Source organism: Calonectris borealis, chromosome 21, assembly GCF_964195595.1.
Source record: "Calonectris borealis chromosome 21, bCalBor7.hap1.2, whole genome shotgun sequence".
Classification (NCBI taxonomy): Eukaryota; Metazoa; Chordata; class Aves; order Procellariiformes; family Procellariidae; genus Calonectris; species Calonectris borealis.
The window spans coordinates 2,248,136-2,273,387 of record NC_134332.1 but is presented as its reverse complement, the minus strand read 5'-3'; the positions used below and the strand labels follow the sequence as shown (position 1 = coordinate 2,273,387).

At 48.6% G+C, this 25,252-nt stretch overlaps 1 protein-coding gene across 1 annotated transcript; it reads right to left on the bottom strand.

Moving 5' to 3' along the window:
- Positions 1-3,106: 3,106 nt before the first annotated feature.
- On the bottom strand, positions 3,107-24,875 carry ZER1 (zyg-11 related cell cycle regulator). Its single transcript, XM_075170319.1, has 16 exons — positions 24,707-24,875; positions 19,581-19,830; positions 18,580-18,730; positions 17,849-18,285; positions 16,097-16,273; positions 14,835-14,949; positions 14,159-14,305; positions 13,718-13,891; positions 12,755-12,970; positions 12,024-12,065; positions 11,558-11,677; positions 11,001-11,116; positions 10,681-10,869; positions 9,604-9,701; positions 9,098-9,200; positions 3,107-8,047 (listed from the first exon to the last, which is right to left on the bottom strand). The coding sequence occupies exons 2-16, from the start codon at positions 19,736-19,738 to the stop codon at positions 7,990-7,992; spliced, it is 2,301 nt and encodes a 766-aa protein (XP_075026420.1). The 5' UTR covers positions 19,739-19,830; positions 24,707-24,875; the 3' UTR covers positions 3,107-7,989.
- Positions 24,876-25,252: the final 377 nt, after the last annotated feature.

The window sequence follows — 25,252 nt, the reverse complement described above, 5'->3', positions numbered from 1 at the left end:
GCGCCCGAAGGCGGGGCCTGGCCGGCGGGGCTCGGCCTGGCGGGCGGGCGGAGGGTCCGCTAGGAAGCGGCGCCCGTCCTGGCCGTCAGCGCGGGCCCGGGCTGCCCGCTGAGGTGGCCCGCCCGCCGAGGGGGGCTGAGGGCCCGCGCAGGGCCGGGCCGGGCCCTGACACCTCAGGCTCGGCTGCCCCCGGGTGCGAACCGCGGTCTCTTTCCTCCCCCTCCCCGCGTTTGTAGGGGGAAGCCTGGCTGCAGCCCGCGGGCCTCCTTTCTTCCCCTCACACCGCCTGCCTGTGTTTTGCCCCGCTTGCTGGCCCTCTGCATCGGGGGCCTTTCCCGGGAGAAAGGTGCTTCCCCCCTTCCCGCTTGTCCTCCTGATGTAGTAGGCACAGCATCTACTGTTCCATACTGCTCGCTTCTGTAATTCTAAACAATGAAGACTTGTGGCTTAGAAGTCAGGTAACTAGCAGGTGTGGTGTTTGCAGGTGTGTAGAATTGTAACTGGTCTAAATTGTGTGTCCTGGAAGCATCGTTAGGCTCTAGTGAACAGTAACCTTGGAAACTATAAACAGACGTGGTCCAAGCACGGCTCAGGGACAAACTGCGACCCTATGAGGTAAAGAGGAAATAAGTTCATGAAGAGTTCACTCCCCTGCCGACCACCAGAGACCACCCGAGACCCTCAAGGAGACCCTAAAGGCTTTAGTGCGCGTGTGTTTAAGATGATGTAATATTAGAATTAGTTCTCGGAAATGTAATGAATATGTAAAAGAGAAATTTAAAATATGTATCAGAAGCATGGATATAAACAGAAAGGTGATTAGACCAGGTGTGCTTGATTTGTGGCAAGTCCACCGAGCACCCAGGCCTGAATAAAACAATCTCTCTCCTGAGCGTGTGGAATTGGTTAACTGCACGCCGGGCACGAATCCGCTTTTCGGACAACATCCCCACCCTGGCCCCCGGGCTCCCGGCCGTCAGCCGGCCTTCATTTCGGCAGGTGTTGCGGGGAGCGCGGGGCTGGGGCCCTTGCGGGCAGCGTTCCTGGTAAAGCTCTGCGCTTTGCAGTTCCAGCCGAGGGAACGGTGCTAAACGCGCACGGGAGGGTCTCGCAGAGGCGTGCTGCCCGGAGGCGAGGGCGCGGGGCTGTCTGGGCCAGACTGACGCTGGTCTCGCCAATTTGATCATTTCACGTGTTGGTTTCTGTCCCCTAGGGAGAAACGCAGAGGTTGTGCCTGGCTGAACGTGTTTAGACAGCCCTGTTCACGCAAACGGAGCTTGTAAAATGTCTGACAGGACTTGGGTAGGAGGCCGCCGGGGTGGGATTTGATCGGACTTCAGACGTCTGCAGTGCAGGCGCTGGTACCTGAGCGAGGTCGCTGGGTCCCCCAACAGCAGCGGAGGGAAGCAGGCACGTCTAGAGAATGGTCCTTCTCATCGGAAAGCAGACATCTAAAGGTAGTGGAATTGCACCCTAGATGTGTCTTTATCTTTTGCTAACAATAAAAAAAGCCGAGAAGATGAGCTTAGATGTACAGATCTACACTTCGGGTGTCTGCCTATTTAGGGGAGATGAATCTCACCACAGGCCTCTAAAAGTTCTGAAATCAGTGTTTTCTCCTTAAACTCTTCTCGGTTTTAACATAGATGTATCTTGCCGCTTTTGTTACCTTCTTTCCCAGTAAAAATTTGGAAAGAAAAATCACATTCTTCGCAAACTTATCCTGCAGCACCTGAAAAGTAGTTGATTCCCTGGTGGTGTTTGACCACAAATGGGGTCTTTTTGATGATTTTAGTCTCTCTTAAGCAAGTCAGTGGCCACCTGCTGATTCCAGGAAAGCACCTGGCTGCACAGGTCACTTAAATGGTTTACCCGAGACAGCTGTGTTGAAACATTGATAAAAATTGTAGTCTAAATTTCCAAAAATCATCCAAATCCTTTTGCTTGCTTTTTTTTTTTTATTCTAGGTAAATGCAAAACCTACAGAAATCCTCCCTCCGGCACCTCATAGACTGCATCAGTGCTTGTCAAACCTCACAGTTTGTACGTGAGATGGCCCTGCTAGTCTCTGCCTGCTTTAAATATTCTGAAAATCCTTCTGTTCCTTGAGTTGCAGAGGGAGCCTTTCAGAACAGCAGGAAGCTCAGAACAGTAACATCAGGCTCTGTCTACAAACAGAAAGAAAAGGTGGGTAGTGTCTTTCCGTTCTTTGCAGAGAGGTGTAAATGTTAAGGCTTAATGAAGGCAATTTGAGTAGTAACAATATTGGAAACATTTTGATATTCTAGAATAATCTGTCCTAAGGAATGTATTCTTGCTCTTTGTGATTAGAATAATTTGGTGCATGTTATGCTTTTTATCTTTTCTTACAGCTTTGAAACCTGTCTTACAGAAATCAGAGCTTATCTCTGTCTCAAGGGTTTCAACCTTAAATGACTGATTGAAATTAGGCTTAGCTCCAGAAAGCCTCTACTAACGAGTTTCTGAGCAGAGAATCTAGATTCTTATGGCATTCCAGCTAGGAATTTCATGCTGCTGGAAGCCTAAGGTATCTCTATATACTTTTACAACATGGTACATTTTCAGCTTCCTAGAGGCAGTTCAGTTTCACATGATTCCTCCTCCTACTTCAGCCACCTCGAGTCCGATCCTTTAGAGAGTTTACAGTGACCATTGAATTAACTGGGAGTTCAACCCTTGCAGGACCAGGGTCTTAAGAAGAAAGTCACGCTGGCCTTAAAGTAGATTGACTGTTTTAAGCTAGAGTCTTTTCTTAAGTACTCAGCTTCTGCCCACTTACAAAGCTTAGGCTGTGGAATGCAAGCCACAGATCCGTTACAGAGTTCGGAGGCAATCTGTACAGTCAAATATTGTTCTGATTTTTTTTTTTTCTCCTCTCACATAATTTCATAACAATACGCTCTTCCTCCACGCCTCTTTTCTATTGACAAACAGTATTGTATCCCTTGGAGTGATGAAAGGAAAAGCCACTGAACTGCATCATCAACACATGGCAGTTCCTTTCATTTTTAATGAAATATGTGACAGCAAATGCACCAGTAATGTACCTAAGTAAACCACATTCACAGACCAAAGGAAGAAGACATTGTTAAGCACTAGGTTTAATACACAGCGGGTATCCAATGGATACAACAGAAAAGTTAATTCATTCAGAATTGTAAGGAAGCAACAGTTGTGCATTGTTATTTTTTTGCTCGGTTTCACCACGTACAAACATTTGAACCAGGCCTCCCAACATTAGGCAGGTCAATGGACAGAGTAAAAGCAGATGGTTGCTCATTATATCTGAGGTTATTTTCATTAAGCAAAACAAGGAAATACATATTTGGTTAGCTTAAAAACTTTTTTTAAACAAGAAAAGAATTACAGAGAGAATCAGTGACAATTATATCAAATCAAAATACAGTCTGCTAAAGCGGAAGTGTTTCAGTTCAGCAGGAAATCTCCCTCGTTCCTTTTTTTAAGTGCTGTCTTCTCATCCAGCCCCCATGTTGCTTTTCATCCATTCCTGACAACCATTACCCTCTGTGCTTCATGCACATGGTTGTCGCGGAGACCAGCTGTTTCCCTACTTTTAATTCTCTTTCTTCCAGCACAAGCTACCCTCCAACACTGAGCTGTGGCAGGCTCCTCCCTCAACAATCTCAAGAAAACATATTTTCTGTGGAGTGGTGCCTGAATGCAGTGCCCCTATAGCTCTTGCTCTACTGGTAATTAATTGCCGCCTTCAAGTGATGAGAGGGCAATAGGCTCACAGCTCCAAGACTTTTCTTCCCACTCATCTTTTGCAGATACCAGAGTGGCTGCAGCAGCAGCCACACAAGGCGACAGGCTGGGTAGGAGTCAGTGCTGAACAGAGATCACTTCAGCCAGTCGGTAGGTGCAGGATGATAGCAGCCATGACGCAGGTGGGGCAGATGAAGTATCTGCAATGTTACTAATTGCCACAAATCTCAGCGCTAAACTTTCTTGGCTTGGTTTAGATGAGGGAGTCTGGTGCTACTGGGTGTTAAGCCTCACACAAGTAGATGCCAATCGTTATAAGCAGTTCCTCCCACAGACCTTGTAAAATGGAAGCACTTGTGGAAAGTTGCCCACTAATTCGCTCTCTTATCTGTTCCAGAGAAAATGGCAGGCACCTGACACCCTGCTGCATCACTGACTTGGGCCACTGAATGACCGAGCATCCTCCAGCCAGGAAGGAAACTACCTACAGCCAAGGTAAGAGGGTTCCTTTGTTGGCACAGTCTCTGCAGAGAACTCCCGAGTTGTGTTCGTGCTCTGCTTGCCAAGCTTCTGAATATTAAAGGAAATGTAGTAGTGAAAACATGAGTAAGAGTCTGAATGGGACAACAACTACGGAGCACAAGGAGCCCCTCTGCCGTATCTTTACACACTATGAACTTCTCTCCAGCTGGATTCTCATTTGACAGATAGAGCCCTGTTCTAGTTTTCTGGGCAGGGTTGGTCGTTGGCTCTATAATTCTGTGTGGAGCTGAAGTCCCTTGGTTCGTTCCTTTGCTCCAGGAAAGCTGGAAGTCCTGAGAGGCTTCTCTGTGACAGTCAAGCATTTCAGGGTATCCAACTTCCCCTTTTACGTTAGACCTTCATAAAAAATCAGCCCCTTTGCCCTCTCCTCCTTTGCAGAATAGGGGTATGATGGCTGCAGACAACTATCCTGTTCTGCCCTGAGCGCTGGATCTACAGCAGCAATTCATCAACTCCTCTCTGCCCCCAAAAAGTGCTTCCAGGTCATGGTACGTGCATTATGCCTAGGGTGAAACAACTCCCGTTGTTTCAGTTAGGGAAACCGAGGCACAACCTAGTTTCAAAGTCCTGATTACAGGAATTCCTGGATTACGCTCAGGTGTTCAGAGGATACCTTTCTCTCTTTCGCTCCTTACTGAAAGTAAATGTTATTTTCCAGCTCACAAAGGTTGTTGGCTTGAAGACACTGAAGCCTGTAGCCAAAGCTCATGTTACTCTAACAGGGATGCTATTTCTTTTAAAATGCTGCCTCAGGAATTTACCTTGCTGGTGGCCTGACTCAAAATCTTATGTGTAGCTAGGTGTAACAGGCCAGTTGTAGCTCCCTCTTCCTCCTGGGATCAGTGACAGATTTCAGAAAGCTAAGCTTTTCTGGCAGGCTGGCCTGACTCCATTCATCTCCATGTTGCTGGGAATTTGAAATCTTTTTATCCTGCTTCAGGCTCAGGGACAGCTCGATGAGGATATGTGAGCAGCGAGGATAGAGGTTATCTTTACAGTGTGAAACAAAGGTTTGATGCAGCTTGGATCTTGTTAGTTTGGAATACCATGGTCCAGCTTGTGGCAGGTGAAACTTCAGTAACAGCTGAACTTAACAGGGCACTGGTTTGAAAAACCCAGACCTTTGGGGTCTTGAGGCAGACAGAACCAAGGTATCGGTTGTTCATTAACCTTGATGTAGTTGTGCCAAAATCTCAGCGTAAAGCCTGATTGTTTGGCTCTGATTGCAATGCAAGGCTGAGGTCTGCTCTAGCTGAGACGGGATTCCTGAGCTCCAGTTGTCTCCCCAGCACGGCAGCTGCGTTCTGGGGACGTGGGTTTCTGATACCTCTCACATCTGTGATGTGTGTCCCCTTCTGCCTCAATCCCACCTTGCCAACATACTCAGAATCTTGAGTGCTCTTTGTCATGGGATTCAAGATTTTAGTGGTAGGAGCTTTCGCTATGTGGGCATTAGAAAGGAAGAAAGCCTAGTGGGTGGCACTGTCACGTGAAACAACGTCGAAAGGACTGCAGCACTAAACGGAGAATTAAATGAGCAAAGCCTGACCCCCCTAATGCTCCGAGGCTGGTTGGCAGTATTTGCATCTAGAAGGAAGATTAGCAAATGTTATACAGAAAACAGATCTTGAAATAAGCTTCCCTGTCTCAAAGCTTATAGGGACACAAATTCTTGGGGAACAGGAATAAGAGAGAGAAAAATACATTTCAATCAAACGACTGCAAAAAAGTATAATTTGTCAAGTTTTGCAAACCATATGAAAACAATTCAAAAGTGACACAAAAATATATATAAGTTCGAAAAATACTTAAAGAAAAAAGTACAGATCTCACAATATCAAAACAAATGACGTATGGTTAAAAAGAAGAAAAAAAAAAAAAGACATTGAATAACACCATATTGGCAGAAAAAGTAAACCTCTCCGGGGCAGCTGTGTTCTGTCATTTAAAGTGTCAGTTTGTGTATCTAGGATCTGTCTATAATGTGCTCAGCAATGACAACATTAACTCTGAGCATTAGAAGAACCTCATAGCAGCGAGTCAAATCTGAGAGCGACGTATACAAGGAAAGAGCAGCGAGGGTCACTGTGCTCAGAGGCCCGAAATGTCCTAACTCACATGGCCATGGTCTCCTCGTACTGCTACCAGACAGAACATCTTTTCTAAATCCCTTCTAAGGGAAGATTTGTGAATTGTGAAAGAACTGTGGCAAGCAGAGGGCTCCAAGCGTGGACTGCACGCTGTGTGGTCGAGTGCCTGGCTGTCAGGCAAACCTCGGCCTTTGGCTTCTTGAGCCTTTATAGGTCTAGAGTCTTCCAGGGGAAGACCACCTTAGTGGGACTCTTGCCTACATCATATAAATTGGAGTAGTGCTGCTGGTGGGAGCGGGACTGCACTGGCAAGTGCTAGTGGGAGTCAGATAAGAATAGGGCCGTCTGCTCCCCAGAAGAGGGGGAGGATGCTGGGGTGCGACAAGAGGTGCTGTTTCATGGGATCACCCTCCAAAGGGTGCCTGGAGACTCCCCGGTCTCAGAAGAGGACTTTAGCACCTCCAGTTACAGCATTTGTGCTGCCGTGAGCTTCCTATAGCGGGAGATTACTTTGCCACTGAGCACGGCTTGCACTGATGCAGACTGAAGAAGAGCGGAACAGCTCCAGTCCGTTACTGGGACTTGCACAAGTGGTACAAGCCACTCTGGACTGGGGCCTAGTAGAGCTTATTATGCAGAGGGGAAATACGCTCTCTGGCATTTCTAGCCCTTCCCCATAAAACACAACACAACTAAAAAGGTGGTGAAGGACTGGAATGAAAACGTGTAGCCCTTTGTGAACAAACCTTGTTCTTTGCTGCGCAGGCTCCCTTAGAGAGAAAAGCTCTGTGTTGCCAAGGATGTGTAACTGGTTTTACTGGTCATCCCTGACCTTACGAGGCTGGGTGGGCTGGCAGATCCTACTGTACCGCCAAAGGGGACAAAACAGACCTCTTGACTTTAATGGGAATGTCTTACTTCTGAATGACCCACACAGAGTTAGCAATGCTTCCATTAATGTGAGTCTTCTATAGAAAACCCTCAAGGGAGTGAATTGACTTGAAAGATCTTTCTTCCTCATTTCCTCCATTTAGAAATATCACTAAAAAGGTCAGTTCTTTTGGTCTCTCTGGTATTGTGTCCCCCAACCTCTCCAACCAAATAAATAACTCATCACTGCCTGTAATCCCATTGAGCAGCCAATGCCAATTCAGGACCGGTGTTCTTGCAGACATTACAGGACCTCATGCAATACAGCAAAAGGGAATTTTCTAAAAAGTGGGAAATAAAAATGTCACACTAGTAATCACACAACTAGGTCTTCAAGCTCATGATCATTTGAGGCTCTCTGTGTGGTCTAAAATAAAAAGGTTAAAAGATACATAATGTAGTTGTCTTTGTTTTTTGTTTTCTTTTTATACAGAAATCATACACACAGAACTTCAACCTGAAACTTCATAACAAAAAAGTCCACTAATTTAAGGAAAGCATTTTGTTGTGCAAAAAGTCCCTCCCCCCTCCCCTGTTCACCTTCATCTACTGAGGGTCTCACACACACACATAAAGTTTCCTTCCAACAGGCGAGTTGGTAAGAAAGAGTCCTCCCTATATACAGTGAATTAGAGAGAAGCTGGATACAGTGCTGGCAAGAGGCATTAGATGATTGCCTCTATCTGGAAGTGTCCATGTTCTCCTCCTTAAAGTTACTGCAGTGCTCTATAACTTTCCTATGGATAAAACAAGGACAAGGAGAAAGGGTTTAGTTTAAAGCTTATTGCACGACAGTTGCGGGACAGTAACACAAGAACTGTCCAACAGCTCGATCTCTGTGTAAATGCAGACTATGTGCAGCGAGCAGTCTCTTCTGAGATAGGCATCAACTGGTATTTGTGTCAAAACCAGTATACTCCACTCCTTAGAGCTCACAGTTCATCCCCGCGGAATTTCAAGTCATGGTAATATACAACCAGATCCGTATGTCACCCCCATAACCAAATTGTCACCTCCATAACCAAATTGTCAGATAAACTTTGAATCACATCAGGAAACACGTGCATACAGATGTTTGTCACTCCCTCCGCTGTCATCTGTCCCTGCGTTTCCTATTCTTTTCATTTACCATTCCTGCACCGTCCCATCACCGTACACAATCTGCCCCTGAGAGTCTTCTGCAGGCTTCAGTCACCTCCAGCATTTAGCAACCCTTCAGCTGTGGGGAATGCCTGCCGCCCACCCACCAGGGACGTGTTCCCAGCCGCTCTCTACGTCTCTCTTACATTCATCCTGCAGGTATGACATTATAGCGCTCAGTTTGCCAATGACTAGAAACTGCAGCTGGCTTTTAAAACTGAAAGAATGACTCCAAAGGAAGCTCACAAAGGTCATGGACTCTCTTTTGAAAAATCCTCTCATTTTGACTGTGCAGTCAGCAATTTTAGTGACAGGCCAGTATGATTCTGGACAGGGAGCCCACACAACTACGGAGAATAGTGATGACTGGAGACTATCGGCATAAGAGATGCAATTAGCCATGTGGCTCCCCTGTCCAACAAGCCACTTCTATAACCAATTTGCCCGGCATCCATCAACCCTGAATGATCTGTGTGTATTGCCCACCTATAAACACCTCTCTAGTCTTCTGTTTTCATCCTCTTTTTCCTGCTCTTCTCCTGTGTTTGCTTCTTACCCCTTTCTTTGGTAGCCTTACTTGATGTAGAAGAATAAAAACTAAACTAAAGCTAAATTGAATGTTTGATGATAGTGCATTGGTTTCCTACCGGGCCATCTCCTTGGTCTCTTGCCGTGCTGAGGCCATTTTAATCATGTCCTTCAGAAGGGGGATCCCACCTTCTTTGATCAGCAGTGGGCAGTACTTGTCAGCTGCGGAGAAAAGAATAAAACAGGTCCTTGTGAGCCTTCACAAGAGTGGTATAAAGGGTGGCGGGAGGGGGAGGAGAAGCCTGTGGCCTGCGAAGCCACAAAACTTTTCTTTTTCACGGAGCCAGCCCTGGCTGGCACCTAGGGGTGCCCTGGCTGTGAAAACAACAGACACAAAATGGCTGAGAACATAAGAGCATGGCCAGAAGGATCAAAACATTGCAGGAACTTCCTACACACCAAGTCTCATTGTTTCTTGTTCGGCTGTGCTGCCTGGACATTCCTGCATCATTCAGAGAAGGTTCTCTCTGCCTACATAGCTAAACTGGGAAGACTTTTTCTGCTAACAAGCTCAGATCCTCAACTTTTACAGTGCAATGGATGCGATTTTGAAAAGGGAACTTACGGTAGACAGAGACCAGGTTATACAGTGCCCAGGTAGCCCAGTGCTGGCTGACTGGGGAGATCCCTTGTGGAAGAAGTCGAAGGATTGGTTCAAATGACCTGCACGGAAATATTGCAGAAGTTGTTAAAAACCCAAGAGCTGCTTCTTTCAGCACCTTCGCCACTCAAAGCAATACAAACGGTGCTCATAGATACCAGAGCAGTAAATCCATTGGCGTGTCAAAGATTCTGGCACCAAAGACTAAGTCTGTGTCACACGGCAGTACTGGCAGGCTTACAGGCCCTACCACGTTAGCGTAAACATGCTGCCCAGATAAATAGCTGCAACGAATGCAACTGAGTCCAAGAACTGATTTCCATCCTCTGTCAGTCATTTCCTCACGACAGCTGAAACCCAGCAGCACTGATCTTTCTGTAGAGGGGGCCAAAGCCAAATTATACCCAGCCAAAGCTGGCTGCTCACGTGCAATGGTTGCTGTTTTTCTTCACGCAACAATAATATGTCTATACTGTAGAACAGGCTCTGGAATGCCAGTCGTTCTGGATCCCTGCCAAGCACTAAGGGAATACGGAGTGCCTGATAACCTCTTACAGGAAGGGCTTTGGAGGATTCCACCAGTTGTATTAACCCTTGAAGGGATTTCTGGGAGCTGTGTCTAAATATCCCCCAGAGGAGAGTGAATGCTACAGCAATCCACGTGACTTTCAGAAGGAAACAGACTTAAAGAGGTGCAAAGGACAGCAGTCTCAGAGGAAAACGCTTAGGCAGTCCCAGATAGTCAGATCAAGGGTTTCCTGAACTACGCAATTTCACCAGACACAACAGGAGAAATTCTGTTGGGCTCCCACACTTCTCCCATAGGAATTGCCAGGCAAGGTGTCCAATTTCAGCAGCCTGTGTGACACGTTTCAAAGGAAGATGTAAAACCCCCACTAAATATGTCCCTGAGGATGTTCTCCTTCACTCTGAACAGAGCCTCCGTACTGGGCTATACCTCTTCCCTCCTCTCTGTTGGTGCTTCCTTCCTGTGGCAATCCTGGCTGCCAGGCAAGCGGGCCAAACTCTTCTATTCCTCACCTGTAATTGATATTTCTCCTGGAGTTGATATCCCAGCTCTGGATGGCTGCCCACATCCTCTTCACAACTTCCTCTCGGTGGGGCTCACATATACCCCAAGCCTCTGGACCATCAAACATGATATGGGAGAGCACACCACAGGCATTGTAGGATACCTCAATCCCATCTGCTTTGCTCTCCAGCAGGTTGCTGCCAAGAGAGAAGAGATCATTTAGAGGTGCCGATGCACCAAAGGTTTAAAAGTCTCCGGGTGGTTCAGGAGCAGAGCTCCAGAGCATCCACCCTGCCCCAGCCCAGCTGTTCGTTAGCCAGGCACTCACCTGAACACACTGATGAACTGGGAGGTCATGAGCTGCGGGCGGAGCTCCTTCACCTCTGCTACGTTGCCCAGGAGGCCCAGCATGTTGCGATGCAGCTCCTGTTTCTCTGGGAACTCCTAAGCAAGCAAAGAACAAAAGTAGGGCCGTGGAGATGCTGAGAACAGGCAACCCTGGAGAAAGATTGTACAGCCCATCTAGAAGGGCTGAGTATTTTTGGGCAGCCAGCAATGGCTCTTTAGCAGATGCTAAATGGGATCTCTAGTGTTCAAGATACATGTGAGATGAGAGAACTGAGGCCAGGGCCCACGATTCACTGCTGCTCTACTCTGCGTACAAGGTGGGGAAAGAGGAAGATGTGTTGAGTGTAAGTTTCTCTGTTCTTCTACTGGTTGGGTGGATGGATGTGAGAAAGAAGAAAATATGCAAGCTTTTTCTTTTCTCTTTATGCAACATAGGAACTACTGCTTATACATTAGCATAGCCAGGGATCCTGCCCAGGCACCTGCGTCTCCGCTGCTAATGTCAGCAGTCCTCTAGAGGAAAGTAGACATACTTACTTTCAAGCACTCCAAGAACAGTTTCATGCCGCTGTAGTTAAGGAACATCTCACAGTTATCGGGGGTCTCATCAGTGATGTTCCAGAGGGCACTCCAGGAGAACTCCATCACCTGATCACACTACAGAGCCGGAGAGAAAGGGACAGAAATAGAGCTTTGCTAATGTGAGAGCCCAGTGCAAACCAACCACTTGCGTTTCCTCTCTGGTATCACCCTAGATGGCTCCAGAGGTAAGAAAACCTTGTTATTCACTTTCAACTTGTCAGCAAGTGGGTTTTGTGTTTAATATTTTTGCCTCCCTGTAACATTCCCCTGCCCTCACCCTGGGACGGGAAATTCTGCAGCATCAGCTGAGATGTCTTGTGTGTGTTAGAGAAGCTGAGCTGGCACTCTGGACTGATCTCCATGCCTAAATCAGATTGAAGAGGAAATACTCTATGTGTGCATTTTTGGGGGAAACACTCACCGTTTTATCAGCCAACTTCTTCTGAATCAACTTTAGCATTGTCTGTGGGCAGAGGAAGGGGAAAAGTGAAAAACAGTTCAAGAATCACAGAGCTAAAACTAGCTGCTGTAGCACTGCAGGGCTTGCTACAGCCAATTTGCAGGCTTATGCAGTTTTGATCCTTTGTAGAGAACCTACTTGGTACTTCTTTTTCTAAACCAGTGGGACTGGGTTATGTTCGATGTTGCAAGTATTCACAGAGCTGAACCATATCACAGTCCCCGAGCTGTCGAGTTTGCAGTCAAGTCAGTTTTGACCTGACAAAGTCTGGAATGTGGTGTAACTGCACCAAAGCAGTGGCCTCTGCCGTTCTTTGAAAAGGTGAGGGATGTGGGTTGACGCGAGTTGGGAAGCTGGTGCAAACTCGGGGAGATGCAGAAGGAGCTAGTCACAAGGTGGTACCTGTTCTGGAAATAATATGATGCGGTGAAGAGGTAAGGTGTAAGGTTACCCTGCTCCCCTGCTCTCCCAGACAGCCGATCTCTGAGATCATGACTTCCAGTGCTGGTAAGCAAGTAAAAGATGTCACCTGGAGGGGTAGGTGCCAGGAAAGGTTAGCACTGCTAGGACACTAGTTCCCTCCTGTGCTACTGTAAGGTTGGATCACTGGCTGGATACGTTTGGTGGGCTGCTGCAAGGGAATTGTGCTAGCCTGGGTTAAGGATAAGTAGACACCTTGGGACCATACCAACCATGACAAACCCCATCTTGCCCACAGCTTCTTTATGATCGTTGTCCACCTGGCAGACCAGAGCGTTACAGAGGTGCACAGCGATGCGCTGGATAGACTCATCCTGCCGGCTCTGGTTGAGGATGTTCAGCAGCAGCTCGTTGACTCGGCGGTACTGGAACTCCAGCTCCTCAGGAATGCTGAAGTTACACAGCGTCAGGCAGCAGTTTCGCTGTACCTGGGTCAAAAGGAAGCAAACGCTGGGCCAAGTGGCTATGAAACATGGACCCCATCACCTCGTGTTTCCTTGCTGCTTGGTACTGAAAGCATCTTCTTGCTTGACTACGACCACTAAAATTTCTGTTACCTTCCTGTCTAGCACGGTTTTTTAGCTGTGCTCTGTCAGTACTCTCTTCTCTCTCGCTATCACTCTAGTGTCACATGGCCACACAATCACTCAACGCCCATCACCTTCCATGCCAGTTCCTCGCTGCCTGTAAGCTCGCTATGCAGCAATTGCCATTCTGCAACCCAGTGGCACCAGTGTATAATGTCAGCTGGCTTCCAACATAGTGTATTGGGATAATGTTTCTTTCTGTTGACTCAAAACCCCCAATGCCTGCACCCTTTTCACCCCACAGTCAGTGCTGGACGTCTGTGCTGTGTGTCGTACACACCCTTTGACCACTATCATCAGATAAAAAGGAGCCTTGCTATAATCACTTTCTTCCCCTTGTTCTGGAGAACATCGCGTGGATGAGGAGCACCCTGGATGTAATCCCCATCACTGAGTGAAGGCAAGGAGCAGATCTGGGCAACAGCTTCTCTGGTGTCTGCCTTGGCTACATCCTGGAGGCTTAGAAGACCCAGATGCTAACACCAGGCTAAAGACTTAATACAGGGAAGGAGGACATTGGGAGCTGAAGGAGGACATTGGGAGCTGAAGGAGGACATTGGGAGCTGGAGGAGGCTGGGCCGCTCTTACTGTGACTTCCTGGTAGGACTCCATGCCATTCAGCACCACCTGGATGACCTGGCGCCGCAGCTTCACACTCTGCTCCATACGGTACTCGGAATTGGTCAGGTAGAACAGCGCCGCGCTGCCTGTCACCTGGATGTTTTTGTCATCCTTGTGGCACTTGAGGGCTGTGATCACCAGCTGCAGAGAAGCAACACGAAGCTTCAGTGCCACTGACTTGCTGTTGAATCTTGGAGTGACTGTTACGGCCGTGTGGGGCAAAGACCCTCACAAGCCTGGAAGAATGCATGGCCCAGGCACTGCAGGAACATGCTTATGAAATGGAGGTACCCAGTTCCACTGCACTACTGGGACTTTCTCCAGAATGGCCTGATATGGTGTCCCAGGGTGAAGGAAAGGCTGGGACTGCAAAATTTCCCTTGTAAGTGTGAGGTAAATGGGACTTACCTGAAGGGCTCGCAGCAGCTGGCTGCAGCGTTCAATACGGGCAATGTCAAAAAGGAGGTTGATGGCCCGGGAAGTGATTTCTGGCCGGTGTTCAGTGTAAGCCTCAATAGCATTCAGGACCTGCTCCTCGTTCTTGTCTCCACTCACCTGGCACGGAGGAACAAAAAGAGTGAGAGGAGAAATGATGAAGGAGGAAAACCAACATGAGAAGGGAACTCTGAGGGTAGATCTGGAAGGTCGAAGGGTACAACTTCCCTCAGCCCTGCAAGTAGGATTAGGCCCAGGATGAAAGCAAAGAGGTTGAGTCACTTCTCAGCCCAGAGGGACAAGAAATGACACGTCTGGGGCAGGAGGATGGTATTCACAAGTAAGACTTCTATGGTCTTATTGCCTTAAATCCTTTTCTTGTAGTCACAGACATCCTGGTCCTTCAGGCAGGAGGATTTTTCCATGCCCTTCTCTAAGAGCCATGTTTTTTAACCCTTGTAAAAACCATGTGGGGTACAGGTCTTGCCTTCTGGCAGTTTTCCTGCATTATCAAGTAGCTATTGAAAGGTCAGAGCTCAGTTGTCACACCTGAGACCCTAAAAACTCCACTCTACTGGCAGCCAATGATTTTCACGTTTTTTTAACTTCTACCAAGTACCTGCTGCCAATATTCTTGTAGCCTCGTTACCTTGTAGGCTGGAATATGCGTCAGGCGGCAGAGAGATGTTTCAAAGAGGCCCAAGAACTGGAGTGGTCGTTTCAGACCCCGGAAGGGAGCAATGCTGCTCTTTGCTGGCTCAATGCTGATTAAAAAAAAAAAAAAAAAGATCACTCATGTCGGTACTGTGTTTGTTCAGGTGTCTCCTGCCACAGAGACAGCTATCAGCTCTCCATTCACTCTGACTGCAGTGCTCCATGACTAAAGTAACAGCTACGCTTCAGCTGTATGGCAGTCAGCTTCTCCTAAACATAACGTTAGACACTCATCCCCGGTGATCCCGAGTGAAGGGCTACATGTGCGCAACAGAAACAGCAGTAAGAATTCACGCAGACAGAATGCAGCTTTCCCAGGTGGAATTTGTCCTGGAAATTCACTAGCTGGGATGAACATTTCCTTTTAGGAAGGGGCTGTGGATTTCACTGATTCAAACGACTTGTAAACTGGACTGCGTGTCATCCGATAGACACGTTAGTCTGCTTCCGTGATCATGCAAGAACACTAGTTCTGCTGCCATGTTCCTTATTGACCAAGAGCCAGTATTTTTTTTCACCAGCGTGGGTGGAAAGGAGACAGTACTGTCCCACTTGTTTGCTTTTGTTCAATAAGTGCTCGGGGAATAGAAGGGCAGAGTTCTTGGCTGATCCGGAAAACCAGACCTCTAGGTATGCCGCTGCTGAGGCACACCAGGATTTTCAAAGGTTGATCCACTCGGCATCCAGGTCAAATCTGAAAATACGCCTTTAGATTCTAAGTTCCTAAAACACACAGCCCTCCTATGAACATTGATGTATTGATTCAGTGTAGACATGTTCTGTCTTGGAAGAGCCTGGATTTCAGTGAGGGTAAGAATGTTTTGCATAGAAAATGTATAAAAGGCTTCGGAGTGCTTTCAGAAGAAATATAAACCACGCAAGAGATCCCTAGAAGAATGTGTGTGGAAGAGAACTGCTGAAATACTTCTTCAGGTATGTGTGGGAGGCAGATAGGATGAATTCTTTATTACTCTTAACAGTCCTTACATGTGTCACATACAAGAATCAGAGCTGATTCCCATACCAGTCTTCAGCATCTCCTAGCATTTCTAGGAGAAACTAGCTACAGCCGTATCCTGCTTTTTAGATTAATTAGCCCTACAGAATTTGGAAACTTAGAAGAGAGGGAACTGTTCTTAATTCATCTTTGACTGATCTATCCATCCAAGCAGACCTCAGTAATTGCCGTTCCCTTACCTTGTCTGGCCCATCTTCTCCTCCATGCTTGGGATAGTGCAGTTCTCCAGCATGGTGTGCCCTGAGATATCGAGCGAAGTGAGGTTTACCAAGTTTTCCACAAACAGGTTTAGAACCCGCCGGGTCAGCTTGAATTTGTAATAACTGGACAGATGGTCTCGGGAGATATCCAAGTGCCTGCAAATGACAGAGAGGAGCTCAGAGCCTGGAAAGCATTAGGTGGGGCTTCTGCCTCTCTACCAGAGGAAGATGACAAGCCAAGTGTGATTATTATTTTTTATTTATTTATTATGATTATTATTATTTCCTTCACAAGATACAGGAATGTGGTTCTGTAGGATCTGGCCCTGCGTCTAACCGAAGCACACAGGTATCTGGTAGAGGTCTACTTAGAATGGAGCACAATGAATCATTTGGCCACACATCACAAAGGAAATTGCTCCAGGCTCAGGAACTGCTTTTCCCAAGCTCCATCACAGCAGCCACCTGAGCATTTCTGCCTGGTGATGAAGATGCACTAGAGAACCTCTGCATCCACAGCAACCTGTGTTGCCTCATCCCGCAAATTAAGTTACACAAGTTTTTGTCTGTCTTCTATTTTTTCCACCCCAGGGTATTACGCTGTCCTGCTTTCACTTATCTTCAGGTATTTAAATGCTTAAGCTTTAGGGAAACCCTGATGCTAAGGGAGTGGTGGGACAAACTGAGCAGCCATCATGTGCAGGTGGGGTCCCTTACAGGACAGGGGCTGCTTGTGCCTGCTGAGCAGTAGCTGAGACCCTTGGGAGAGCCTTTTCTAAACTGCCTAAGAGAGGAGCCAACATCCCACTCCAAAAGTGTCTTTTACCTGTTGTAGACCAAGTTTCACTGCAAATCACTGGGAGTTTAAGTACTTGGATTAAGAAAATTTTATCCAGGACGTTCCCGAGGCTCCTAGGCCATATGTTAGATGGTACCCCCTAGTGTCTGCAGTCAGTAGAGATGATAGTACAGCCATGGCAAAGAATCCTTCGTGTGAATAGTAAGGCTTTTTTTTTTTTGGCTTGGAAAGTGCTGGATCCCTTTCCTGATACCACTGTGCAGTTTGAATAGCAATTGTCTCAACTCTGTTTCAGGAAGTCATTTCACTGTCAACATGGCTAGGTCAGGAGTGCCTATTTATTTACACTGCTTCTTCCCTTGGTTGCACCATCCATGCCGTGTGCTTCCACAGAGCCCAGCCAGCGACAGCCTGAGCTCAGAGTTTTTCCTGGTTTTACCTCAGAGCCAGGCTTAAACTTTGGACATTCCTGTTTGACAAGTGGTTTGGAGGACTGAGTTTCACAGTGTGATTATCGCTGTATTAGTATATGTACACATCTGGGGTAATTTTTTTGGCATTTCTCAGGTAGTCAGCTGTTCTTTTTTGTTTGGCTGGGGGGCAGGGTTGGTTTTGGTTTGGTTTGTTTTTTTTCTTTTTTTGGTGTGTGCGGTTGTGGTGTGTGGGGTTTTTTTTGAGGGGTGGGGGTGTTGTTTTTTGTTTTTCCAAGAGGGAGTTTCTGCTAAGTGGTGTCCTTTTGCAAGCAAAATGCAGGCTGGCTTTAGACATGTCAGACATGAATAGTGAGTCAATGAGAGAGCCTGTGCACGGGAAGGTTTATAACTTGAAACCAGCAGTGGGTGGCTCTCCATTAGCAGGCAAGTAGACCATTCCTAAAAGACCTTTCCCTATCAGTGGGAAAAGGATAGACAAGGAAGAACAGATCTGCTGACCTGAGCTTGCGAAGCTGTGCGATCACTTGGATGTGCTCCTCTGAAAGGTCCATGTTGTAAAGCACTAAGGAAACCAGACTGTCCTTCCACTGGGTCAGAAATCCCACATCGTTCAGCTGGATCCCAGAGAGATCAAGAGCTGCAAGGGAGGCCAAAGGCCGAAGCAACGTCTCCACATTTACCCCTTCGATCAAGCGGCCCAGGTTCAGGAAGCGCAAGCGGCTAAAGCCTTCAAAAGTAAAGTCCTTGACCAAGACCTGGCGAGTGGGGTTCACCAAACAGTCATCTTCACAGCCTCCAGGGTTCTCCTCCTCATAGAAGATATTACAGCAGCCGAAGAGGCTCAGGGAGATAAGTGTGTGGCTGAAGCTCACCAAGGTTTGCAGACTCTTGGCTGTCAGCTTCTCACAGTTAGTCAAGTAGAGCTCAACAAGATCCTGGAAGATGGGAAATCAAAGTTAGAAATATTTCAGAGGTAGAGTGCCCACCCTGTTTGCTACACCACCTCCCACTGGGAGAGCCTGAGACCACATACCACCACACTTGACCCGTGTCCCCATCCCATTCCCTACAGTGGCTTTGGGAGCTGAGAAGGGAGAAGCTGAGTTTCTCCCAAAGAAAATTTGGACGGTGAAGGATGGAGTCTTGGGAATCTCTGGGATTCTAGCTGGTGCCCATGCAGCAACGCTGCTATGTGAAGTGGCAGCTGGAAGCTATCAGTGCAATACCACCTGCTTCCTGATGGCTTCCAGGTCCTGATCCTGCACAATCTGTTCCCGCAAGTGGATCCGAGCTAGCCTGGTGCTCCGGGGATCTGAGAAGAGGGTGAAGAAGCTTTCATGGGGTTCAAAGATGCTGTCCGTCTTCACCAGCTCCACGTACCTGTATTGGGGCAATGGCGTTAGCACAGCACGACACAAAGGCTCAGCTACAGCTCTAGCACCTTCACTGGTTATGAGAAAATGTCACCAAGTGCGTAAGCACACGCAGACTCCCTCCTGATCATCCAGAATAGCCTTTGGGGTAATTGGAGCTGGCCTATTACCTCTTCTTGCACAGAACTAACAATCCTTAGGAAAATCTCAGGCAAAGATTTGTGCAAGGTCATACGTGTGTGTGAGCAAACTTGATTCTGGCAAGCACAGGCTCCAGGATTTTTTTTTTTCCCTAGCTGTTTAAAGCTAGTAATTTGATTTTTCTTTTTCAGAAAATTAGCTGGCCAAAGTTCTCTGCCAGACCTTGTGGGCAGGAGTTCAGCCAAGAGAGACTGTGATAGCCAAATTATAAATCCCTGGAAACAGGTTGCTTTGTAAAGCTATGGGAGCAGCAGCCTTAAAATTTAACATCTGTTAGCACTTTGCACTCTTATTTTTCTGGTTTGAGAGAACTGTAATGCTTCAGTGGTGGGAAATGGGAAGGCTCCTTTGTTGCTCACTGATGTTCTTGGAAGAAGCGGTGACCGTTTGTTTCATTCTGGGTTTACCTATGTGGAACTGGTGATTTCCATAGAAACTAGAATGATATATAGCAGTACAATAACCCCTGAGGACACCTCCTTCCAAAGTTAATGCAAATCCTTATTTCCAATATGAGGATCAATTGGAAAAAAACAGCCCTATGAATTCTTCCCCATTTTTTTCCCCCCTTTTATCCCTTTCCGTACTCCCCCTTCCCTGGGCTCCCGGCTCCTTCCGAAACCAGGCAACAGCTTCTCCACAGGCCTGAAACATACTCATTGACAAGTTTGTCACAAATCTCGCTTGGCAAGAAGATGTCAGGATGGAGCCGGAGAGTTTCATTGTCCAGCAGGTAGCAGAGAGTCCCCTCCAAGTTGCGAAGACAGTAATCCGTGCACAAGGTCATTAGTGACTCGGGGCTATCGGATGCCATCTTGAGGGAAGTTACGGGAAGGAAGCTTTTGATTCAGTAGATCCTTTCCTCAAATGAAGTTCCAGGATGAGTTTACAGGGACATCAGGACAGCTATAAGCAGAGAGGGGGGAAAAAAAGATGTATTGAGAAAGGCAGGTTGGCAAGCATCCCGCAAAGCTGTTGTACCAGCAGGATGTTGATATTCGCATTTACAGCCCATCGCTTGCTGACCTCAAATGAACCTACAGCATTTTGGCCTCTGGCAGTATGCCCTGGATTCCTTGGTATCCCCACCCCCAGGGGACACTGCGGGAATGAGTTAACGTGAAACATGTTTGGAAATGAGGCTACGCGGCAAGAAAATGTTTCCTCGTTGCCAGGGTTATCTGGCTGACAAAGGCCCTCTGAAAGGGAAGTGGCAGAAACCACGCTGCGTGGTTTCCTTCAGAGTGGGCTGGATAAACCACCAGAAAGTTTACTGTCAGGATGACCCTTTGTATAGTCCCAGTGGGATCTGGTGGCCCCATATCTCGTGCCTGTAATTCCGTTTGCCACCGTTCCAAGTGAAATTTCATGTTCAAGCTCAATGTTTTTATGTAGCGCCAAGCCAGAAGCTTCACGCAAGTCCTTCAATTAGACCGTGAAGTGGATCGGAAGCCAGAGGGAAACATGCAGACTGGTTTGGCTTCCCTTTCAGTGCAGTGTAACGCGAGGTTTATGCATATGCCGGACATCTGTACCTGTAGCTCCCTGGGACTTGCTCACCCGAACGATTTCAAAGCTGTCACAAAAAAGTATGAGTGAGTGACCTGGAAAAAGGCAACACACTTTTGCCCTTCTTCATTTTTAGTACAGGAAAAAGGATAGGTGAGGCAAATAATTAGGGGAAGCTATTCCTGTCTATTTTCTTATTTGAAAAATCTCATGGCTCTAGTATTAAGGCTGCTCACTGGCACTGAAGGAGGGCTTGCTGGAGCCTTGGAGGTGTTTAGCAGAAGTGACTGAAGACCAACAACACCATTTCAAAGGGTCAAATCACGTTAGAAGCAACCCTAATGTGAATCCTTCTATATATTTCCATGGGCACGTAAAAATTGTGTTGAGATGTTTATTTTTGATGTAAAATCTGTGTCTTATCAATAAGTATGTCCCTGCTGGCAGTGAGAACACCAGTGCTGTGGAGTCAGTTATTCTCCTCTGCGCCACAGCTGAGCAGCCATTGCTGGGGAAGCTGTTGCAAAACGTCCTGAACTATATTCCATTTCTGATCTTTATCCTGCAGCTGCAAAGATCAGGACGCTTGTCTGTGGCTCCAGCTCTCTGCTTCTCTAAAGCCTCCGGTGCTCTCTCTTTCCTTCATTCCTGCAGTATCAGTGCAAGACAGAAGAGTTTAACTCCGTTTCCTCACTTTAATCACTATCCCCAAAGGCACCCGGGGTGGATCAGGCACCTTCCCTCCTCCCCCTTCAGATGCTCTGTTCAGCTGCTGCCTGGGCCATGATACCTGTAGGAAGGATCAGTTAAGGCTATGGATGAGGTAACCTTTCAAATTCAGGCACCAAATGGTCTCTAGGGGTGACAGGAGCACAGCTGTGACCGAGCCTGCCCAGCAGCCCGGGCTCCCGGCCTTCTGATCCCTCCCTGTGCTGCAGAATGCATTTCCATGCAAACATGAAGGCAGCACAACTTGGAAATCAAAGCTCTTTTCTTCCTTCCTTCTGTTTCATTAATTCTTTTTCTGAGGGCGTGATTCAGCGCCAGGGACAAAGATTTGGCCAAGGGATTAACCCAACACAGAAAGGAGCCTCTCAGAAAGCAAGCGGAGATCAGCAGAACTGCTCCTCGCTCAGCAGTGGAGGAACGGCCGTGCCGGACCACTCCTGCGGTACGCGCGGCCCAGGCCTCGTCTCCCTGGGCCAAATCTCATTCTAGTGTAAGTGGACAAAACCTTACAGGCAGAAGCAGGCACAGATGATGAACCTGACTTGTCTTTTGGCTTTACTTGAATTTAATCGATAGATTCTCCTTCCTATAAGCACCTTTGGGAACTATATCTGCAGGCAACTGGCAGGATCATGTTCCAATCCCAAACTCCTCCTGACCCACTGTGTTCTGACCTACAACTTTCAACAGACTTTCCAACGGGGATCTCAGGCAGGTTCTCTGCTGGTTTTGGCTCAAAAGGCAAAAGGTCTCCAAGCAAAAGCAGATGCTGAGGAACAAAACAAACCCAAAAACTCAGCGATCACAAAAATTGTACTTAACACCCTGACCAGAGATAGTTTAATGGGTGTAACCTGCTCTTCTGGGTCACTGAGTCCTGAGCTGGGGTCATAATAACACAAAACTGTGACTCCTCAAGGGTGCCACAATAGCTCAGAGACTTTTGAGATATGTGTGGTACAAACAACGAAAATGAATAAGATGGTGGGTCTTCAATTTTGAAAAAGAAGGAAATCCATAATCCACAGCCCTCTCCTTTGCAGCTAAGTCAGGAGAGAAGTCAAGGATGAAACGGGCTACTGAGCGCGGCAGAGTATTGTCTGTGCACGGCCGTGAGGTCCCGGCTAAGGGAACGCAGGGGGAGGAAGCTGTCCTGCACTCTGCACTGTGTCTGCTTTGGAGGCGAATCCGCTTCCCCTCCAGAACAAGTCCCTCTCGCAGATTTCGCCAGAAGCTTGCTTGAGAGGATCTTTCCAGAAAGGCAAGATCAACAGGAAGATCTGAACCAGCAGGGAAACGTGTTCTGCTATCCCTACCAGTTCCCCTATGCCACCAGACAGGAGGTCCCTGCACCAGTGTTCTTCCACTGTTTACTACCAATGGCCAGGGAACTCGAAAACAAATTCCCATTGACGATCTATCATCACATGCGGCTGGAAAGGGCCAGTGCTTGGGACTTGTCCAAGCAGCTTAGAACACGAAAGGGCAAGGACTGCCTTCCTGTGGCTCTGACAATCCTCTATTCCCCCTCTGCTGAGACCAGCACAATGCAGCCAGTTGATCCTAGTGATCCCAGCCCTGGAGAAATCAGCTGCCCTTTAACTTCTGAGCTCCCCGTGACCCACCAACAAAATCGCACACAGAAGGTTAATATAGAGGAACGTGGTTAAACCGTCCCAGTAAAATAACACCAAAGAAAAGCATTCATCCTCATAATTTATTATGGATATTTGAGTAGCACCCAGAGCTGCTGCTGTGACCTTTTGTACAGCACACGATACGAGCTGGAATCTCCCTCCTCAGACTCCAGACATGACATGTGCGCAGGGGGAGACGGAAGGGAGAGTGTCAATAGCTGCACTGATCAATATTGGCTCTAGTTATAAGCTCAGCGTGTTGACAAAAATAAATGAACTAGAGATGCTGACAAATCATTAACATTTGCCTAATCACCATCCTCAGGCTGCTTTCCACAGGCAATAGATCAGCAAGTTGCCTGCCTAGCAGACTGTCAGCAGTGCTTTCCAACGATGGGCAATGAGCTGTCTAGCGCATGTGTGTTTTTGAAGGGTTAAAGACAGATATGTGAAACGTGCCGAAAATTCAAGTGCAGGAATCGAAAAGCGACTAGAACCACGGCCGCCAATATTTCTTCCAATTTATTTCTCTAATAGATTTGCCTCCATCTTAATGCACAGAGGAATCGAGTCCCTTGGAGACGCAGGAGCAGGCATATAGAAGCCTGTATACCCAACTACCCCCGGAAGCAGCCCTCTCCATGGAGTAACGGCACGCTCCCACCATCCACGGACCCAAAGGAAACCGCAGTTCATGCAGCTATGCTCTCCCCCATCACCAGCCTTCCAGGCCCTGCCTATCTTTGGCAAATATTGCTTATTTGTAGGCTACATCCGTACTGTTACGGCATTTCAGGCTGCATTGGCACGCACGGCTTGGGACTGCTCTTGGCACTCCCGGCGCTGCCCGTGCCAATATTCTCTACCTTGGACTTGAGACCGATCTCTCCCAGTCTCTCTCTCCAGGAGCCTGCCCAAAGCCAAGCCTGACTCACCGTGGCTCCACGCCAATGACATAACGTTTACACTGTTGCTACAAAAACGATTTGCAAAGCTGACTTTTCCAGCAGCCGAGACTTGTCGAAGGAGAGGGCAAACAATACGTGCTGACGTGAACTGATTACAATGACTTTAGAATAACAGATGTAATGTAAATGCAGAGTTTGGCACAGGTTACATTTTGAAGGAAAACTGCACTGTCATTTTAGCTGGCATCTTGCAGCTGCAAATCACTGTGTTTTTATTAATCGATGGGTCATCGCAGCTTGTGTGGGGAAATACCATCCCTGCCCTACAGCAGGGAAACTGAAGTAGCAGGAGATGACTGAACTATTCTGTAGCCCAGCAAAGCCTGCAATTTCCAAACTCGTCGGCCTGCCGAGGCCGACATCGCAAATGAAACGACTCGTGCTAGCCAGGAAACATGTTGATCTTTGTACCTGCCTGCAGTAAAGACGCTCATTCGGATCACTGAATTATATCATGGATTTTCTTTCCACAAGGGCACCTGCCCAAGAGGACACCCCCGGGAGCCCCTGGGTTACTGCTCCCTGGGCACCGGGGATCTGCCACCGCCGGATCGTGATGGTCTCCGACTGCCTTGCGAGCCAGTTCGCCAGCCTGCAGGCAGGTCTGGTCACAAACCCAAACCCTCCCTCGCTCCCCCGACACGGGGCGCCGGCCCCGGTCCGTGGGACGACTTTCCGCTCCCGAGGCACTCAGAGGTCATCTCGCCCGGCAGCGCCGGGGATCCTCCCGGACGGGCTGCCGCGGCCCTGGGCCCTGCTGCTCCCGGTAGTCCCGGGGAGGGGATGGGGGCTTCGCCGGGAGGCACCGGGCGGCGCTGCCGGGGGCGGCGGTTCCGCGTGGGGCGGCGCTGCCTCCCCACCCCTGGGCGGGCAGGCCCGGTGCCCCCGGGCAGGGCGAGCCCCGCGGGTCGGACTGAGGAGGGGGACGCCGGCACTCACCTGGCGCCAGGCCCCCGCCCGGCGCGGCGGATGGGGGGCGGCGGGAGTCCCGGCTCGTCCCGGCGCCGCTCCCCGGGGCGGGCAGGGGGTCCGCGTCCTCCTCGGGCCCGCTCCCCCCGCCGCGGCCTCCGCTGTCAACAAACGCCGCCGTCACTTCCGCCAGCCGGGCCGCCCGCACCGGAAGCGCCGCCGCTTTCCCCCCCGGAAACACCGGCCAGCACGGAACGCTCGGGCCGCGCCCGCCCGTCCGTCCTCCCGGGCACCCGCCGGAGCCGGAAGGCAGCGCGGGGCAGTCCCTCACACACCGTGACCTCACCGCCTCCCGCAGCAGTGACGTGACGTCACGAGGCGCGGCGGTGGTGACGTCACGGCAGTGGCGCTCCCTGCGTTGACATCGCTGTGCTGCTGCATGATGTCACGGCGCGGGGCAGAGTGCGAGGCCGCCACCACGCAAGGGCTTGTCTGGCGGCGGAGCCCTGGCAGGGCCGGGCCGGGCCCCGCCGCCCCCACAGCCCCGCGTCTCCCTCTCTACGGGGGAACCTCCCA

Excerpts from the sequence above, each read along its gene's own strand:
- ZER1 (XM_075170319.1), bottom strand. The coding sequence starts at position 19,738 with ATGGCATCCGATAGCCCCGAGTCACTAATGACCTTGTGCACGGATTAC. Across the intron at positions 14,306-14,834 it reads CGCATATTCCAGCCTACAAG|GTGAGTGGAGACAAGAACGA; the intron begins GTAACGAGGCTA and ends CCTCCGTGCCAG. Across the intron at positions 8,048-9,097 it reads GAGACCAAGGAGATGGCCCG|GAAAGTTATAGAGCACTGCA; the intron begins GTAGGAAACCAA and ends TTTTATCCATAG.